Raw genomic sequence first — 21,143 nt, forward strand, 5'->3', positions numbered from 1 at the left:
AGATTAATGAAAAAAAAATATATTTTTATTAATAATAAAATATAAAAAACATGTCCTTCACATCTTGCATCTTGCCTTATTTTCTTAGATTATATGCTATCTCTTTATCACAAAGTGTCCCCGTGTCCTTGGATCAAAATTGGATGGTTATGATCATGTCACTTGGGCATGTAATAAGTTACTTATGAGGCAACTCACATTTAAGAGGATTTTATTCATTTAATAAATCCAATTAACCTTACTAACTTATAAATAAGTAAATATATTTAAAAAAATCTAAAATAGATATTTATAGGATTAAAAAAAAAACTATTTTCAAAACATATAATTCACTTTTTTAAATATAATCATAAGCACAATATTTAAAAATGATATTATCTTTTTACTACATTCTATATGTATGCATTTTTAATATTCTCTTGCACCATTATACATCTTTATGAGATAAATATCCCTAAATCATGTTGGCCATTACCATACATACCTTTGTGCATATATATATATATATATATATATATTTAAAAAAAAAGATGTAGTGTAATATATTTTTAAATATAAGTTGACCAAAAAGAGAAATATTGTCATGTAAAGGTTCAATATCCACGTATAGCCCCTTGGGAACAAAGTAAATAACTTTTAAAGGAATAAAATAAATCTCAATTTATCTTTTCATTTTTTTTTCTTTTTTATATTGAATAAATTGTAATTTAGATTTAAAACTAAATAAAAACATATAAATAAAAGGGCAATAATAAAATTATTTAATAACAAGAGTCATCTTAATTTGTTGGTATAGATTAATTTTTTTAATTGTAGATCTGGTTGAGATGATTTTTTTGTCTGTTTTGCATTTTAGATTGCCCTCATAATTTTGTGTTGGAAATGTAGCATTTTTGGTGATATTTTTAGATTTATTTATTAAAATGTGACGATTATAAAAAAAATAGTTAATAGATAGCTTACTAAGAAATTATTTTCTTACCATAATTTTAAAATTATTATTTTTAATTAGAGAAACTCCAAAGAGACTCTTTTGTCATAAAAAATTATGATGCATGTTTGCAATTAAATTGTAAAAAAAAAAACCTCCTTTAAAGATTCATCCTTTGCCAAATTGCCTTCCCTCGTCCTTACTATGTAATCTAATCTTTTGAACTTTACTTTTTTGTTTTATAATTTCCAGTCTACTTTTCACTGTCACTCGCTGCTTTATGCTTTATCCCATCAACTTTCCTCATCAGCTTCTTCTTTTTCTCCACCATTCAGACCATTTTTCTACTGCATTTCTCAATTTTTTGCCCTAAACCCTTCTCCAATGAGGTCTCTTACTCGATTTGGGACAGAGATCACATAAAACTGAGCAAAAATTTCGTTTCGAATCTGCTTCCAAATTCCAATCTTTGCTACAATGGCTTCGAGCTTTGCGGCAAAGAGCTTCATTTTTGCCCTTCTGGCTTTTCTGTGCAGCTCTCATAGTACAGGTTAGGTTTCGGATCTCAATCTCTACAAAGGACTGTGAATATTTCATTTTTTTGGGTTCTTTCGATCGCAGACAAGCAGATCGAATGAACTATTTATGATTCGCCCAAGATAGGAATGAAAATGTTGCAAAACCAGGCATTGGTTTTCAATGGCGGTTAAGATGTTTAGAATCCTATGTAAAATTGAACTTTTTATGCTGCTTGTATTTTGATCAAACCCTAATAGAAGAAGGATGTGGTAGTTCAAAGATTTAAGTTTTATTACGGTAAATTTGATGCGGGGAATTCTAGTATTTTTTTTATTTTTTTAAGTAAATAAATTGAAGAAAATAGGGCAAACCAAATTGAAACATAGAGAGTGAAATAGAATAGAAAATGGCAAAGAAGAACAATGCATGAAATTGCAAGAGAGAGGGCTGAATTAGGGGAAAATATTAAGTCTTGATGGCCAAACACTGGCCACCACTTCGCTATACACCTCATAGGCTAGTGACGTGACACCCGGTGGTTGGCCATATGGACGGAGGATTTATTCAACTAGAAAGACATATATGTACACACACACAAATATAGATACACACACACACACAGATATATATATATATATATATATATATATAGTTTGGCCATTCCTTATCTTCATAGTATGTAAATATATATATATATATATATATATATACTTGTAACATCTGGGGGTCATAAATTTATTTGTGCAAAGATGTATTTCATTTTTAAAATGACGGTGATGGATGTGTTTTTGTCTTTGATATGTGATGTTGAAGCTTTGAATAGTTTGTTTATAAATATGATTCTTTAGGTATTGGATATGTAAATGCATGAGAACTGTGTTGTATGATTGTAAATGCTCCTTTTTCTTGACTCTTAAGTAAGTCTTGGGGTAAAAATTATACTCCACAACTTAACACGAAATCACATGTTTTCAAGCAAATTTGGGATACGGCTACTTTATTTTGGATCTTTAAATCCAAATTGTGAATTGTTTGCTATGTGATTGTTTAATATGTAAATGTTCTCCAACTTTTAGGTATTTTTGTGAGTTTCTCTCGCAAAGCAACCGAAAAGAGCTCTACCCCATGGCCAATAAGAGATGAAGAAAGTTTCCATGAGATTAATATGCAGTTAAAAATCCTCCTTTTAGCACCATTGTCCTTCTCACAATATTTCTCAATCGGCGGGGCGTCAATTAATCTTTTGGTCGATCCACAAGAAGCTAAAAGGCTTCTACAATCCAAATTAGTTTACAAATCGTCGGCACGAGAAGTTCTCCTTCAATGGAACATTACAAGCATAGTTGTTAGTTTTAGTGAAGATAGCCCTCTTCTTTTTCCAACATTGCTTTCAGTCCAATCTGCTCTGAAATCTGCTAAGCTTGATAAGAACATTAAGATCTCAGCCATGTTTTCCTTGCCAGTGCTTCAAAACTTGGTTATTAATTCAGAGAAGGATTTGCAAAACATTGTTAAATTTGTAAGAGAATCTCAATCTTCTCTTGCTGTTGAGGTGCTTACAGACTTGACTTTAGGAGATGGTTTCTTCCACCATCTCATTAAAACTGCAAATTTAACTTACTCCCTTCTTCCTAACCTCGACATCTCCTTTGTTTTGAGCTCGAAGAGCTTTATTCCAAAGCAAATGTCCGAATCAATGAAAAAAATACCAGCATTTTTAGAAATCTATCCTAAACTCAAGGATAGGATTCATGGTTTTTGCATTCATATCCCTTCCTTCCAATCTTTCCACCGAGAACTTCTTGGCGAAGTGAGCCGACCAATCAAAGAAAAAATTCACGCCACTTACACGACGAATCCTACAACGATGCCCATCACAGTTCCATCGACATTTCCTACACCAATTCCGACCATTATCACCGTCCCTTCCAACAACCCTTCCACGGTTCTTCCCACATACCCCTCAATGAATCCCCTCACTTCTCCAATCACAGTCCCTTCAATAAATCCATATTCAACCCCCATCACAAACCCCACAAATCCTACTGACCTCCCAATAACCATTCCTTCGACGAATCCCATATTCTCTCCTCCAACAATGCCTGTGACAAACCCCACTACGACTCCTGTGACGAATCCTACGATGATTCCTTCGATGGCGCCGCCATTCAACACTCCGGTCGCTAATCCCGGAACGGTTACAGTATCGCCGACCGGTTCGGGACAAACTTGGTGTGTGGCGAAGCCAGGTTTGCCAGATTTTGATCTCCAGGCTGCTTTAGATTATGCTTGTGGGATGGGAGGGGCTGATTGCTCAGCAATACAAGAGATTGGGAGCTGCTACAATCCAAACACACTTCAAGCTCATGCATCATACGCTTTCAATAATTATTATCAACGGAATCCGGTTCCGTCAAGCTGCGATTTCAGTGGAACTGCTATTATTGTCACTGTCAATCCAAGTAAGAAAAACTAGAAAATTTGCAGCTTTTTTGTTGTTTGTAGGAAGATTTAAATATATAACATCAATTCTTATGTATTTAGATATCTAACAGGTAAACTTCAATTTTTACATTCATGCTGCCTTACCTTTATATGAGAAGGTGTATTTCACTTTTTTAATAGTGGTATTTCTTATGTGATATAAAAGATTTGGATAGTATATGAATGTAAGAAGCGAAGTTTAGGTGTTAGATATGTAAATACATAAGAATTGGGTGGTATGTTTGTAAATTCCTCTTCTTTTTATGCGTTTCAGAACTTAATTTCACACCTTTATGAATTGTTTCAGGCACAGCAACTTGCATTTATCCATCATCAAGGTAAGAGTAACATTCTTATGCCTTCCAATGCCTACACATTCTGAATCTTCTATTCTTCATGAAAACAACTTTTTTGTACTTCAATTTTTACACAACACACACAACACACACACACACACACACACACACACACACACACACACACACACACACACACACACACACACACATATAATATATATATATATATATATATGTATATATATATATATATATATGCCACTTTACCTATGCATAAAAAGAAAAAGTGTATTTCACATTTGAAAGTTTAAAATAGTGATATTTTTGATATGATACGACAGATTCTAGCAGTATAAATGTAAAAAAGTAAAGTTTAAGTGTTAGATATGTCAATACATAGAAATTGGGCTGTATGTATGTAAATGCCCCTAAAAGCTTATTCATTTTTCAATGTGGCTTGATACTTTTTCCTCTACCATGCAGTTCTACTTCTAATTACAATCCTACAACTGGTTTATATCCTTCGACCGGTCTGAATCCCGTCTACGGCTTCAATCCCACTTCTGGTTCGAACCCCGCTTCGGTTTTCAATCCTGCTTCGAGCACAGGCTCGGGCTCGGGTTCCGGTTCCGGTTCTGGTTTGGGTTCAGTCTCAGGTTCAGGTTCTTCGGGACCAACAGTGCTGAACAACAACAATTCCTTTGGGGGCTCAAGCTCAAACACAGATTATGGGTCTGATATCCCAAGTAGCAGCATAAGGTGTGGCACAATCTCTCTTGTACTTTGCTGTGTGCTCCCAATCTTTGTTCTTGTTTCAACTGGTAACATCTGGTAGGTGCTGAATCTAATAAATAATTTTCTGAAGTGTAGTTTTGCAGATCTTTAGTGAACTAGATTTCTGGTGTAAATATAAGGATTGTGTTTCAGAAAATTTCTCGATTTGTAGCTGTGTCTGATTTCTACTTTTAAAAAGGAGGAAAAGCCATATGTAAGCAGATAATTATGCATCATGATATCATACAAGTAATGTTTTATGTAAGTGCATAATTATAAATCATGATATCATACAAGTAATGATTTGGATGCAAAAGAATAGATAGGTAGATGAGCTCCTTTTTAGTATATATATATATATATATATATATAAATATATATTAAGGAATGACCAAAGGCTATGATACGAGTCTCGATCATCCTTAATGCGTCTATAATTCGAGCACCTCACCCTACTCGGAGGGAATCAAACCCATACCAGAGGAGACTTACAACTGACAAGTAGATGCTCGACCAACTGATATGAGAAACTTATTAATTATATAAATAAATGAATTTTTTTTATTTCTATCATAACATGAAGATTTTTATAAAATGGATGTATAATATTCTTTTTGAAAATGTATGTTTTTAAGCTAAGGTGAATTTACCCAAAATATGATTTATTAAATACATGACTATATAATTAATGAAGTCTTTTTTACTTAATTATTTTTTTGGTAATAAATAAAAATAAAAATACCCTAGTTAAATAAATTAACCTGAAATATCATTTTTTTTAGTTTGTATGGTGTATGCAAGCTTTAATCAATTCCATTAATTCATGCTTGATATTTGATGAGCTTGAGCCATATTTTGTTATAGTGTGAGCAAACTTTAATGAAGTAGTCGAGCTAGATTTATGTTTGAATCATATCTAAGAAATAGAGCATAAATAGAGAGAGAGAGAGAGAGAGAGAGAGAGAGAGAGAGAGGAAGGACTTGACTAGGGGGATAAAGAGAGTTAGATGGAGAGGTTCAGACAGAGAATGTGCCTGCCTTTCAAGCAATTGAGCATACTTATGGACGTGTTCTCGGTCATTGACACTCGACCTTTCGCGCTCGGCATCCAACACTCAGCCTCTGATGCTCGACCCTCCTATGATAGTTGTTATCGTGTTCGGTCAACTGTCAATGATGCTCGTATTCTTTAGCTTCGGTCGTCAAAAATAGCTCTCCTGCTGATGGGTGCATCTAGAGCCATCTAAGCTTGTGATGGTCTGAGTAGTCACTTTCTAGTTGTACGCAAGCTCATAATGATTAGCCTTCATTTTGTAATGATAATTAAGACCTTAATGGAGAGCCTTAGCTTAATGATTGACCAATGCAATAACTCTTTAAGATTAGTGCATTAAAATGATTTTAAAGCAATGCTTCAATGCAGAGGGTAAGCTTTTGTCATTCATTACAAATGAATGTTTCATCATTTATTGAAAGCCATTTGTAAAAATAATATAATAATCAAAGCATTTAATTCATACCTTTACATCTTTCTTTTATTTTTTCTTTTTTTTCAAATTTAGGGTTTAACCTATGTATTTACATATCTAACACCTAAACTTTTACTTTTTACATTTGTACCACCCAAATCTTTTATATCACCTAAAAAATATCCCTATTTTTATTTTTAAAAAGTGAGTCTTTTCATGAATAGGGTAAAGTGGCAAATATGTAAATTTAGGATTGTGCTGTTAGATATGTAAATAGATAAGAATTTAGGGGTATCATATTATTATTAATTTTTAATGTTCTGGCACTTTTAGGCTTGAGTTTGAAACTGTTTGTGATAGCATGCTAGTGTTAGATCACTCGATCGGGAGGCCCAAAGTGATCTCTTTGATCGAATCGTATTCTATGAGCGTTCAAGTGTTTTAATAATGTCAAAATTGAGTGAACTTGAGCTCGTTAGATTCATCTCGACAAGAGCCAAATTTGGAATCCATTTGTCCATTCAATAATCCATTCAAATCCTCCAATTGCGATTAAACGACTTTGTATTGTCTAGATAGGACTCAAACCAAACCAATTTTGACTTCATTGGTTTCACCTCCTTGCCGAGATGGCCAATTTGACTACAAGCTTGCTGGAATCAAGACCCCGGATGATCTTAAATTTGAATATGTTCAAAATATGCTGATATTCGTGCATGATTAAAATAATTTTTTGAGGACGCATGTCGTTTAGATTTTCATTAAAATACTCGCGTATTTAATTTTAGCTAACTTATTTGGAAACTTTTAACATAATAAGCTTGAAACCTAACTCAACCATGTGATTGGTTGGTTAATGAGTTGGTTAATGGGTCTATATGAGAAAAACGACCTAACACGTTTTTAAAGCTTTCATATAAAAAGCTTGAAACTTGTCCCGTTAGCTAATTCGTATTAGGTTAGTGAGTCAATGTCTAACAAATGTCTACACTCTACATCATCATATATTCATTTTCGCTATAAATATTAATTTAAAAATTTTAAAAATATTTAATTTGGCTCCATTGTCAATTCAAATAGGGATTTTTACGTATCAATTACTCAAAAGTATATAACATTTTAACCACCCTAAACTTTAAATATAATATTTTTATTATTTTTTTAATTACAAAGACCGTTTTTTACCTACGAGCGACGGCGTTGAGTGATAATTTTGAGTGATTAAAATATAAATTTAAAATTTGAATTATTAAAATATTATATTCAATATTTTAAAAATATATTATGTAAAAATACCATTAAAATAAATCATTTTGTATGAACTGTTGAGTTGGTGAATCTGTTTATTTATGAGCCCTCCCAAAATGTTGGTCTAACTAATTTTTAATCATGAGTTCTATCATCATCATCATCATCATCATCAATACCATCATCATCAAGTGTTTTTGTACAATTTAACCTAGCAAAACATAACAATTGAAACAAGTTTGGTTGAAATTAGATAATCCATGATGATGATAAAAAATTTTGTTTTCTTTAGCATATCTCCATCATATTTCTACTTTTAATGACCTTTACTTGATTAATAAATCATCATATTCCTCGATGCGTTATTGAACTGTAAGTAGGGGTGTAAACGAGCCGAACACGAGCGAGCCATGCTCAGCTCGGGTTCCGCTCGTTTATATTTCGAGCTTAAAAAGTGTGTTCTTGTTCGGCTCGTTTGCTTAGCGAGTCGAACACGAACTGTTCATGCACAATAAGTTGTTTTGATAATCCTATTCACACAGCCATAAAATGTTAGAGGTAAGAGCGAGATTTAAACTTTATTATTTATATTAAAATATTCATTTAAATAAAATTTAGTATATATTTATTCAATTTTCTAATTAATAATTTTAATTGATTATTAATCTTTGTAGTCTTGTAGTCAATTAAATTACTACTTTATACATATATATATATAGACTTGATGAGTAGTATTTCGAGCCAAAACGAGCTGAACACGAACAAACACATCTTAGTTCGTGTTTTAGTTCGTGTTGGCTCGTTAACTTATCGAAAGAAATTAAGGGGACGAACACGAGCTTCTTAATGAGTCGAACACGAACTGTTCACGAACAACGATCCATTTTTACATCCCTAACTCTAAGGCGGTTTAATACGCTATTTACAGGCAAATTCTACGCATGAATTTAACGTAAGTCCGCCAAACACGAATTCAGAGCATTTAAATCCCGTTGTGAGCTAAATCTAAAAATTTCTTTGGCATGACGTTAATCCCAAAATTATTAAATCCGAACTCGGAGTGAACTTAAGAAAATGACTTCCTTCATTTGTTAAATCTCAAGAAACAAATGCCAAACATTTGTTAGGAACTTAACTGTATTTAGCCCTAAATAATACCAAACACAAATTTGAATTTAGTAAATCCTATTTAACTTAAATCCAAAAGGCAGCCAAATACCTCCCTAAAGGTGATATTTCACAATGGAGATGATCAAAAAAATATTTATCAGAGAAATACCACATAAATCCTATGTATTTACATATATAACCGCTAATCTTTCATATTTAAGTACATAACACGCAAATATTTGATATCATATTAAAAATATCACTAGTACTTTTTTTTAAAAAAAAAAAGTGAAATACACATTTTTTTATACATGAGTTTATAGAACTTGAGTGTTATAAATCTAAATATGAAAGTTTAGAAGCTTGATGTGTAAATACATAACAATTGTGTCCTAAGTATGTAAATTTCCCTTGAGAAAGAAAAAAAAGAGGAACACACTTCAACCAATTAGTGCAAAACTATGATGCAAGCACAAAGATTGTTTGATTTATACTCCAAAAAGAGGACAAAATGATAAATGGACAATTACATATAGACCACCTTAAACTTGTTATTTTCAAATTAAACCTACCCTCTTTCATCCATTTTTCAGATTTTGACTCTAATATCAAATTCATGGTAAAGCCCCATCCCACATTTTTCATTTGATCGTGACAGGCATAAACAAATTGGTTAGGTTGTTCAAAAAAATGAACTGGATGATTAATTTATAAATATCAATATTGCGAGGTGATCTATATGTATTTATCCCAACGAGAAAATAGAGATAGAAAAATCTCATTACCATATTTGAGCATGCACACGTTATGTTAACGAAAAAGAAGGAAGAAATAATTGCTCGACGTTGAGCTTCTCAGTTGACATCTTACGCCGTCGACATTAATATTGAATTTAGAATGCGAAAAGAATCTTATTCCTTTTAGATCTGGTCGAGGAGACTATAGTTAGCCGATACACATTCAATATCCTAGACGATGCATTGCTTACCGGATACACATTCAATTTTAGTTGTCCTTAGAAGAATAAATTTTTTTTGTTGAATCACTAGATGATGCATTGTTAGGTGTGCTTTTGTGAGAGATTTTATTCGTGGAGAGATTATTTCACCAGGACATCGGACACATTTGCGTCTGAAGTCTAGTGGGTACTTTCCACGTGACATATGTTCATCGGACTCCAGACGCAAATTTTGAGTCTGGTATCCTGATGGAATATTTTTTTCTTATTGATGAGACAATCTATGAAAGTTAGAGACCATTTGGTGTTTGTGTAATTACAGGTAATTCATATTTGTGGGATACATTTCATCTTCCATGGGTACAAAGATAAATAATGACTTCTTTGGGAAGAAAACCATAAAATAGGTTTGTTTATTATTCTACTTTCAAAGGAGAAGGTTGCAAGACCAGAGGATATGAAACTCAATGCTTTAATCCTCTGATATGAAACACATTTTTTAACATTCAATTATATCTCGAACATGTTCATATTTTAAACTTGGGAGAATTACATGGATAGCACCCAGAATATTGCTATATACAAAATCTAGCATCCATATGATAATTTTGAACTATCGAACCAATGTATTTACACGTGCCGCGATTAAAGCATTGAGAATTTGATAAAAATGAAAAAAAAAAATGTGGGTTGCGGTTAATCATGAAGTTTGATATTTGAGCGAGAATTTGAAAAATGAATGAAAGAGGGAGCTAAATTTGTAAATAGCAATATTAAATAAATCTCGACTTAAATCTAGACCATAAGACACATATGATCACATTCATCTCATGAATAAAAAAATCATCTAAAAGTCCAACAAACTATAGTAATTACAGCTAGATGCAAACAAATGAAACACATAATAATACATTGGTTGATCTAAAGCATATACAAATGAAGAGAAAAACAAGCTAGAGAAGCATATCAATATTAAACATAATAATACTGAAAGTTTTTTCTGTATTTTTCTGAACCACTAAATTGTTAAGAGGATGGAATATATATTAAAGAATTTAAGGAGAAAATTACCACTTAACTGAATCTCTGCATGGATGAGCCTTGAGGTGAGGAACTCTGGAAAATGGCATCAGGAAAATGATCTCCATTAGAAATATTGAAAGGTTCCTTCAGAAGGAATTGTTGACAGAAGTTTCCTTGAGGTTTGTGCTGGCGGTGCGAGCCCGGGTATATCTCTAATATTCTTATTGTGCGGATTTACAATCTACACCATATAGAATGTATAGAAGATTAGAATAAGAATACCTGTCTGAATGCACAAAGCTGAGGATATCTAAAAGGCATGTTGTGTGGCTGAAATGAAAGGGATATAACTTTGGAATTTAAATCAGACTTTTGAGGATTCAGAGAATCAGAGTTAAAGCACAAGAACGGCTACATATCTCCATTCTATTTAGGGGTCATTTGGTTGCTTTAAAGAAGGAATCATGTTTTAAATAACGGGCATTCACATACATACCACCGAATTCCTATGTATTTACATATCTAACACCTAAATTTTACTTTTTTACATTTAGGTCACCCAAATCTTTCATATCACATAAAAATTACAGCTATTTTAAATTTTAAGAAATTAAATACAACTTTTCATGCATAGTTAAGGTAACATGTATGTAAAAATTGAGGATTAGGTGTTAGATACGTAAATACATAGAATTGCATGGTATGTATGTAAATCTCCCTTTAAATGCAGAAATTTGCTCAAGTAGTTATTTGGTTGAATGACAGTCTAGCATCGATTTCAAACTTCAAAAGCCTTATGAATTCTCTTGGATTTAATTTTTCACGCACAAAATAAGTGATAATATAATCATCATTTTATAAAACAACTTTTCATTTTACAAGCAACCAAACGAGCCCCCAAGTCAGGACGGTGAAGAAAAACTTGAGAGGCAATTCTTAATTCTTATTATTCAATCTTCAACCATAAGGTTACATAAATCGGTAAACTGGTCCCCTTAAATTACAATCTTACTAAATATATCTAGCCTAAACATGGAAAGAAAATAATTACGAACATAAATATGAAGAGAATAAAACTAATCAAAGAGTTTTCCAAATTATCTCCAATTAATAGGGAGGCCGATCCTCTCCCCTCAAGCAGGGCCGTAGATGTTGTAGAGGATAAGCTTGGTATTAAACTCTTAGAAGTTGCTTAATGAAAGTGTTTTGCTGAAGACATCATCAACTTATTAGTGTGTCAGGATATAATTTAGCTGTATAATTCCAACGTTTACTTTTTTTTTCAGATAAAGTGCAATATCAATTTAAATATGTTTGGTCTTGTCGTGATGCATAAGATTCTTTGGCAATACTGATAGCAGCTTGACCTTCAAAAAACATTTGTATAGGCTTATTAGAGGAACACAGCAATTCCCTTAACAATTCTTGAATCCAAATCCCTTCACAAATTTCTAAGGTCAGTGCTCTATGCTCTGATTCTGCACTGCTTCTAGAGACAACTTGCTTTTTACTCCTCCATGCAACCAGTTTTTCTAATACATATGAGCAATAACCTGTAGTTGACATTCTGCCAGTGAGTTATGTAGCCTAATTTACATCAGAGCAGACGTCTACCTCTTTGTTTCTGGTTCTCTCAAAACAATAATCCATAAATACGAGCCTTCTCGAGAAATCTTAGGATCCTGTACACCACTCTGAATGCTCTTCATTTAGGTTATTCATATGTTAGCTCAACTGACAGCGTATGCAATATCTGACATATTATGTGATAGATGGATGAGTTTTCCTATCAATCTTTGATATTTTCATTTCTTCTCCCCTATCAGACTTCTTGTTCGGATCCAAGAGTATCGACAGGTTTGCATCCAATTATTCATGTTTCCTTTAACAAATCTAGGATGTATTTCCTCTATGACATAGCAATGCCCTTTTTGAAACTTGCTACCTCCATCATACCTAAGAAATATCTCATGATTCCTAGGTCATTGATTTCAAACTCAATAGTAAGCACTTATTTGATTTTAAGAATTTTCATTTCATCATCATCAATAAGTAGAATCACGTCATCCACATACTATTATCGCAACAATCTTACTTTTCTGAGTGCATTTGATGAAAATTGTACGATCAACTTGACTTTGAGAGTATCCATTAGATCTCATAGTTTTAACAAACCTTTCAAACCATGCACTTAGAGATTACTTAAGACCATAGAGTGCCTTTTTGAGTTTGCATACTAAGTGTTTGTTGTAATCATTCCCAAGTCCTGGTGGTATCTTCATGCACACTTCTTCAAGATACCCATTCAGGAAGACATTTTTTAAAGTGAAGTTGATGCAGCCTCCACCTCTTGTTAACTGTTGTTGCTGAGAGGAGAAATGTGATTGTGTTCAGTTTGACAACCAGTGCAAAAGTCTCCTGATAGTCAATCTCATAGGCTTAAGTGGAACCATTTGCAACCATTCTCGTTTTATATCTCTCAATATCATCATAAACATTGCACTTGATATTGAATACCCATTCGCATCAAGTTGGTTTCTTATCCCGAGGAAGCTTAGTAAAAGTTCATGTGTCAATTATGCTTAGTGCTTGAATAACATATTCAATTACTTTCCTCCATTCTAAAATTTTAAGAGCTTCATGAATGTGTTTAGGGATATGCACGCTATCAAAGTTAAATACAAAAACTTTATAATGTGAGGATAGCTTCACATAAACCACTTACTCCTGAATTGGATATTTAGTAGAGATTTCCTAGCCATCAACACCAGAAGAGTAAGAAGATAACTCATGAGTTCTAGATTTCTCCTCACTTAAAATTTCAGGTGAGTGTAGACTTGATTTTTGGCTGGAACAGTTCTATCTTTTATAAGTTGTCTTCCACATACTCCTGATTTTCCTTCCTTCTCGTGTACACACGAAATTCTTTATCATGAATTTAAAGTTGGGTGGATTGGGCATTTTTAAGCCGGATATTTTCATGCAGTGGTATTTGGGAGCTATGTTGCACAGACATAGAAACGACACGACATGACACAGGTACAACTATTTTTGAAAAAATAGGACACAAATACCTATTATACACACAATTATAATAAAAATTATTAAAATATATATAAAAGTTAAATGAGAAAATAAGAAATTTAATAACATTAACTTCTAAAAATTAAGGGCTTATTTGACATCACTTTTGTTTCATGTTTTAGTTAAAATAATATATTATATATATATATATTATTTTTAAAAAATCAAATTGTATTTAAAAATAATCAAAATGTATAAAATTAATCATATATTATTTTGTATTCTATCAAGATTTAAGTCCTCTTAATCAATTCATCATTTAAAAAATAAAATGATCATTGACTTCTTTGACACTGAATTCTTATGTATTTACATATCTAATGCCTAAATTTTGATTTTTCCTTTATGCCACCCAAATCTTTCTTAGCACATCCAATATATCACTATTTTCAATTTTAAATTTTGAAATACATATTTTCATATATATATGTAAGGTAATATATATGTAAAAATTAAAATTTATGTGTTGGATATGTAACATAAAAATTGATTGATGTGTATTTAAATCTTTCTTAAATTTTACATAAATATAATTTTTTTTATTAGTCATAAAAACATTTTTCAAAAATTTTTAATTCATTAATTTAGGACATTGTGTCCTGTGATGGACAAAATTAGAGAAAGTCGTCTTAGATGTCTTAGTCACATTAAGCGTCAACCATCTGATGATCCGATTAGAAGAGTAGATGTTTTAGATTCAAATTATGTTAAAAAAGGCAGGAGGTAGACCTAGGAAAAAGGTAGACCTAGGAAAACTTGGGCTTACTGTGTAAAAATAATTTTAATTTATTAGAACTAAATGAAAATATGACACTAAATTGGACGCAATAGAGAAAAATGATTCATGTAGCCGACTCCACCTAGTGGGATTAAGACTTTGTTGTGTTGTTGTTGTGTCCTGTGAGTCTTGTGTTTGTTCTGTGTGTTATCCCTTTTTTAATATTATTTAAATAAGGCACTTCTATGCCGAATCCAACAAGTGTTAAAGCCATGTCCGTATCCAATACGTGCCCAGCATTGCACGACTTAATTAGAAGTGTGTGTGCATGATAGCTTGGGAGATAGAAGGACTAAGAGGAAGAAAGATAGGTCGTGAGGTAATGTAGGTGTTATTAAGTGCATCCCAAAATTAATGTTTATTTGCACTCTTCCCCTAACATCACATTTAGGATGCATGGTTGATTTTTAAAAATGTGAAGTTGTAGTATTTTCTAGTAAAATTTGAGTGGCAATTATAGCTTTTTTTTTTTTTTTGTTGAAGGCATGCCTAAAAAAACTACACTTGATAAATTTAGGGTCCAATTTTATGCGATTTGGAGAATGAAAGTATACAAAATATACACACCCAAAAATTTCAAGTGGTATAGAAAAAGAGAAAGCTCTGATGCGAGGATATGTATCCATTAAGACATCAAGTACTGTTTTGAAATTTAGTACCTGACTAACCATTCACAAGGTATGTTGCAGTAAGGACTGCATCCAAAAATATTTAGAAACTTGATGGAAAATCATAATAAAGCGGGATGCCTTAAGAAGATGTCTTTACTTTCTCTCAGTTATCTCATTTTGTTATGGGGTATCAACACATGAACTCGCATAGATGATTTCATTTTATGAAAAGGATGATCCAAAATTAGAGTTGAGACATTTATTTGCATTATCAATTTTGAGGATCTAAATTTTGCATTGAAATTGAGTTTGAATAATGTCAAGAAAGTTTTGAAAGATTTGAGTTATTTTAGATTTCTCATTTATTAGGAATACCCAACTGGTTCGAAAGTGATCGTCAATAACTGAGATAAACCATCTAGCCCCATTTAGGATTCTTACTTTTGAAGGTTCTCAAATATCACTGTGGATAATAGAAAAAGTGATGCAGGGGCTATTGAGGATTGACCCGTCCTCAAAGTGGCACAGGGGGAGAAGGGGGGGGGGGGGGTGTTCCTCCCTTTCGCTTCTCTCCCCTTCCTGTCTTTTCTTCTTAGCACCTTCCTAACATAAATATTTTTGAATCAGAATTTATGAATATTTTTATTACTCTTTCCTAAATCTGAATTTTCATTATAATCCCTTTCCTAAACTGAATACCAAATCAGAATTTCTGAAAATGTTATTCCTCTTTCTAAAATTTGAAATTCTGATTTGATTTTTCTTTCTTATTTTAAATATTATCTAAAATAAAATCTCAGCCTTACTATAAATATAGAATGATGTACTTAGAGTTAAGGGTCTTGTTTTTTATATATGAATTCAGGTTTTAGGCATGATAGTTTTCTCCTTGAGGGTTGTATCTAACGTCAAGGCAGTGCTCCTACTGTCCTTCGTCCGAGGTGGTGATCGTCTCCATTGGTCTAGGTGGTGCTCCAGCTGTAGCTCGACCCCGTTGAGATATTTATCCATCCTTCCACCCTTCTTGATGTTGTCCACCCGCTCCCAGCCTTACAGTAGGCTGCAGCTGCCCCGTACTCTTCCTATAGGCTGCCACAACACTTCAGCGACCAGCAGGCCACCGCCCCTCCTCTTCCATCAGACTGTTGCAACCCTTCAGCCACCTGCATTCTCCTTTCCTGCATCTACCCTGCAGGCCGCAGCCACCTCAACCCTTCAACCACCTGTAGTCTCCTTTTCTCCAACTCCTCTGTAGGCCGCACCTCCAACTGTTTCTTCCATCTCTTCCTTACAACTCTCCTGCAGGTCGCAACCATTACATCGTCTTCATGCAGCTTTCCTGCAGAATATACCATCTTCTGGCCCCTCCCTACCGCAACCCTAGCTTCTCCTTTCAGTTGTGGTTCCACGCCTTGACAATCGTTGGCTTGTTTTCCTACTTCCATAGCCGTCCGACATCTCTTCGGTCTTCACTGCAACCACCGATCAAGCACCATCTCTCAGGAATTCCTCCTCGTCAGCTTGTTGTGTCTCTTTTTGTCGAGACTTTATTTGTGTGTTATCTTTCCTTGTTTAAGTCATTAGTAAAATTGTGTCTTACATCGTGGTTTGGGTAAAGTCTGGTATCATTTAGTATTGGAGCTAACACAACCCTAGTCCTATCCTAGGGTTTCTAGCATCCGCCCCTATCCAATCCACCACACCAAAATATTTTTTTTTTCTTTCGTTTATTTTTTTCTTCTTTTATTGTTCTTATTTTCTTTCCTTCCACAGATCTCAAAACGTTAAACATGCCGCCAAGGAGATAAATGCCTGAGCCAACCCAGAATGAAATATTGAAGAGGAAATTCAGTGGGAGGTTACCCTCAACAGTGATCTGAAAGGTTGAAGAAAAGAACGGAAAAAAATGAAGATGAAGCGTATAATACAACGCTAGTTCCTACCTACTTATTGCCGCAAAAATTGCAGACTTTAGCTTCTGAAGTGGAGAGACTGCATCACCAAGTGACCCCCTTGCTATTATCAAATAAAACCAATCCGCAAGTCTGTCACAGCTAGAAAATGTTGCAAGTGCCACGGATTTGAACAAGTTGAAGTAGAATGCACAACCAGAAAGTGATCTACTTCACCGAGCAAAGCTTCATTGAAAAGTTGGGTAAAGACACCGCAGACACTGAAGAACAGTCTGAACGAAAAATTTCATCTCCTCCGTGGAACTCCCATGTTCGTAGATACATCCAATGTCTTTCCTCAATATGATCAAAAGAAACATGCAAATTTTAATGAAATTGTGGTTCCTGCTCTCCTAGAAGATGGAGAACTTTTTATTGAGCATAAAAATCATGCAGACCAGAAGATGTCAAAATTTAAAAGTTAAGTGGATGGTCTTAATAACAACCAATTGATAGCATCACAGGCGGCCACACTTCCAACCCATACCACCAGTGTGAGACGAAAGGCCAGTGTAAGACACTTGTTATTGGAACACAACAGAAGATGCCAGTTCTCCAAAACTTCAAGAGTTAGAGGGAAGACCAGGATGATAATAAAAATCACCCATCAACCAAACTCTTGCAAATCAACCTCACTGAGGCCTAACTTTCCATAGCTGAGAAGCATATAAGAAATTTATTTGTTTGAATTTGGCTCAAGAGAACCAATGTGGTGTAATACCTCCGACTCAAATTATGATAAACCAACACGAATCGATAGAGAGGTATGCTCGCAAGTGGGAAGAGCTCCTCAAATGCTTTGGCAGACGATGCAGTAGCCAGTGGGATCCAAGGGTGGCTAACAACAACACGGAAGCTTCAACCTATGACATCGAAGCTCCCCCAAACCCGTGAGACTAACGCGGGGCCGATGAAGGACTGACTGGTCCTCAAAGGGAGGGGGCTGCCGCTCCTCTCTTTCACTTCTCTCCCCTTCCTCTCTTTCCTTCTTAGCAACTTCCTAATAAAAGTCTTTCCAAATTAAAATTTCTAAATATTTTTGTACCTCTTTTCAAAATTTAAATTTCCATTATAATCCATTTCCTAAACTGAATTTCTAAATCAGAATTTCTGAATATTTTATTCCTCTTTCCTAATATGAAATCTTGATTTGATTCTTCATCCTTATTTTAAATATTATCTAAAATAACGTCTCAGCGCCATTATAAATATACAATGATGTGCTAAAATTTAGGGGTGTTGTTTTTTATATCTAAATTTAGGTTTTCGGCTTGGTATTTTTCCCTTTGTGGGTTGTAGCTGACGTCGGAGCAGTGCTTCGGTTGTCCCTTGTCCGAGGTGGTGATCGTCTCCACGGGTCTGGGTGGTGCTCCGACTGTACCTCGACCTCGTCGAGATATTTATCTATCCTTCCACCCTTCTCGTTGTTGCCCACCCGCTCCCCAGCCCTATAGTGAGCCGTCGTTGTCCCATACTCTTCCTATAAACTGCCAACCCTTCAACCACCAGCAGGCCACCACCTCTTCCACCAGGCTACCACAGGCCACCACCTCTTCCTATAAGCTACCTACAGTCTCCTTTCCTGCATCTCCCTACAGGCCACAGCCACCTGCAATCTCCTTTCCTACAATTCCCTTGCAGGCCGCACAACTCCAACTGCTCCAGCTCTTCCCTGCAGCTCCCCTGAAGGTCGCAACCATCACGTCATCTTCCAGTAGCTTCCCTGCAGGCTGTACTATCTGCTGCCCCTTCCAGCCTCTCCATACCGCAGCCCTAGCTGCTCCTTTCAGCTGCGGTTCGGCGCCTTGACGATCGCTGGCTTGTTGTCCTACTTCTTCCACAGTCATCCGACATCTCTCCAGTCTTTACTGCAACCACCGATCTAGCACTGTCTCTCTGAATATCCTTCTCGTCAGCTTGTTGTGTCTCATTTTGTCGAGTCTTTATTTTTAATCATTTATTTCACGCTTTTGCTTTGTGTGTTGTTCGTTTCTTCAAGTCTTCATTGTAACATTGTTTAAGTCGTTAGTAAAATTGTATCTTACGTCAAGTTTTGGGTTAAAATTGCTGGCAAGATGGGAGAATGATATACATTGGTGTGACACGAGGCTGGTGTGCTGTTCAGAATTACCCCCACGGAATTTTTTAAGCATTTCAAGTTGTTTATTGGTGAATATGTCCCCTGACACTTCAAATGTAGTAACAGTATTAGCCTTTCTTTCTTAATCTTTCCTTTCTTGTCCATGTTTCCAATCTATCGGTTTCCCATGGAGTTTCCAACATTTGTCTTTGAGGTGTCAATTTTTTTTCAATAGTCAAATGTGGGACGATTCTTCTTGAACTTTGAGTCATGAAAATAATTATGAGGGCACAAAGTTGATCTTTCAACACTTGGTGAACTACCATTTTTAATTATCATAAGTTTTTTCCTACTCTCTTCTCTTCTAACTTAAGCAAAAGCTTCATAGGTTTCCAATCTGTTGGTTTCCCATAGGGTTTCCAACATTGTCTTTGAAATGCCCAATTATTTTGCAGTAGTCACATGTGGGTCAATTCTTCTTGAACTTTGAGTCATGGAAAAAATTGTAAGGGTACAAAACTGAACTTCTAACACTTGGTGAACAATTTTCAATTGTCACAAGTTTTTTTTTTTTTTTTTTCCCTCCTCTTCTAACTTCAGCAAAAACTTAGCAAAAACTTCAAAGGTAGAAGGAAGAGGTTTTAATCCCATGATCCTCCCTCTCACATCCAATTCCTTGGTTAGTCCCACTAGGAATTCGATAGTTCCCTTTTTCTCGATGATGGTTTTATACATCACAACATCATACGCACAACTCCACACTTATGTCCCTAATATCCAATTGAAGTCAATACTTTGTCAGGGTCTTGAAATATTGGGCGATGTTTAGCTCTCCTTGATGAAGATCATGTAATTTGGCTTTAATCACAAACAATTCTGCAGCATCCTCAATGCTAGAATAAGTTTCTCTTACAACGTCCTAGATTTCGTTAGCTATTTTGTAGAGCTCTTACTTCAATAGTAATTAAGTTGACCAACCAAAACATAACTATATGATCTTTAATATTCCATTTGATTTGGTTAGGATCAATGAACTCAGGGACTGCGCCCTCTCCTGTCAGATGTTCCTCTTTTTCTCTTTCAAAAGTGTATATAAACACGAATTGAGACCATTGAAGAAAGTTACGACCATTGAGTTTATGATTTGTGAAGAGAGTTCAGGAGGAGTTTGGACAACATTCTTGGTCTCTGATTCAGAAATAAGCTCTGAAGCAGAACTAGACGTCTTCATATCGTACTTGGTTATAAAACCTATGCAAGTTTAAGACTGGAAAGAATCCTGGCTGCTGCTAGCTCCAAGTTTCCAGGTAGCCTTTGCTGCAGGATAGGAGTCCAACGGCTTTGCTGGCTACTGCTTGCTCGGGAAAGTAGCAGATGGGTTGTTGACGGGAAGGTTGGACAGTGGAGAGAGGAAGCCTGCAGGGAAGGTTGGACAGCGAAAAGGAGAAGCCAGAGGGAACCCTATAGGATATTAGAAGCCTGCAAGGAGCCAACTCAGGAGGGCCTGCAACAAAAGGAGGATTTCGAATGCATGGAAGGGCCTGCAGCAGGGAGGATTCCGGCTGAAGGGACGGCTTGCAGGCAACTGAAGGATTCCGATGGCTGTTGGAGGGGGCTAGGATTTGTTTCCAATCTCTGATACCAATAGGAAAAACTTGAATTCTCAGAATTCTTATTATTCAATCTTCAATCCTAAAGTTACATATATAGGTAAGCCAATCCCTCTTAATTTACAATCTTACCAAATATATCTAGCCTAACCATGGAATGGAAATAATTCTGAAATAAATAAATAGGAAGAGAATAAAACTAATAAATGATTT

The 21,143-nt window shown here is 34.7% G+C and overlaps 2 protein-coding genes across 3 annotated transcripts in view; one reads left to right on the forward strand and one right to left on the reverse strand.

The window, feature by feature from the left end:
- The first annotated feature begins 1,227 nt into the window (after positions 1-1,227).
- On the forward strand, positions 1,228-5,132 carry LOC110030612 (glucan endo-1,3-beta-glucosidase 2-like). The gene is made up of 4 exons (XM_020733407.1): positions 1,228-1,481; positions 2,527-3,912; positions 4,242-4,272; positions 4,717-5,132. Exons 1-4 carry the CDS (start codon positions 1,409-1,411, stop codon positions 5,066-5,068), a joined length of 1,842 nt encoding a protein of 613 aa, XP_020589066.1. The 5' UTR covers positions 1,228-1,408; the 3' UTR covers positions 5,069-5,132.
- A 5,532-nt stretch (positions 5,133-10,664) lies between these two features.
- The window catches only part of LOC110030594 (novel plant SNARE 12-like), a 35,929-nt gene continuing 25,450 nt past the window's right edge, over positions 10,665-21,143 (reverse strand). The window contains exon 10 of one of the 2 annotated variants that reach the window (XM_020733373.1): positions 10,665-11,056. In XM_020733373.1, the coding sequence (XP_020589032.1) occupies positions 10,940-11,056 (117 nt within the window). In that variant the 3' untranslated portion in view covers positions 10,665-10,939. The remainder of the gene's footprint in view (positions 11,057-21,143) is intronic. The other variant, XM_020733374.1, reaches the window with a different exon arrangement.

The sequence above is a fragment of the Phalaenopsis equestris genome, unplaced genomic scaffold (assembly GCF_001263595.1).
Source record: "Phalaenopsis equestris unplaced genomic scaffold, ASM126359v1 Scaffold000741, whole genome shotgun sequence".
Lineage (NCBI taxonomy): Eukaryota > Viridiplantae > Streptophyta > Magnoliopsida > Asparagales > Orchidaceae > Phalaenopsis > Phalaenopsis equestris.

Excerpts from the sequence above, each read along its gene's own strand:
- LOC110030612 (XM_020733407.1), top strand. The coding sequence starts at position 1,409 with ATGGCTTCGAGCTTTGCGGCAAAGAGCTTCATTTTTGCCCTTCTGGCT. Across the intron at positions 1,482-2,526 it reads GTGCAGCTCTCATAGTACAG|GTATTTTTGTGAGTTTCTCT; the intron begins GTTAGGTTTCGG and ends TCCAACTTTTAG. Across the intron at positions 4,273-4,716 it reads TGCATTTATCCATCATCAAG|TTCTACTTCTAATTACAATC; the intron begins GTAAGAGTAACA and ends TCTACCATGCAG.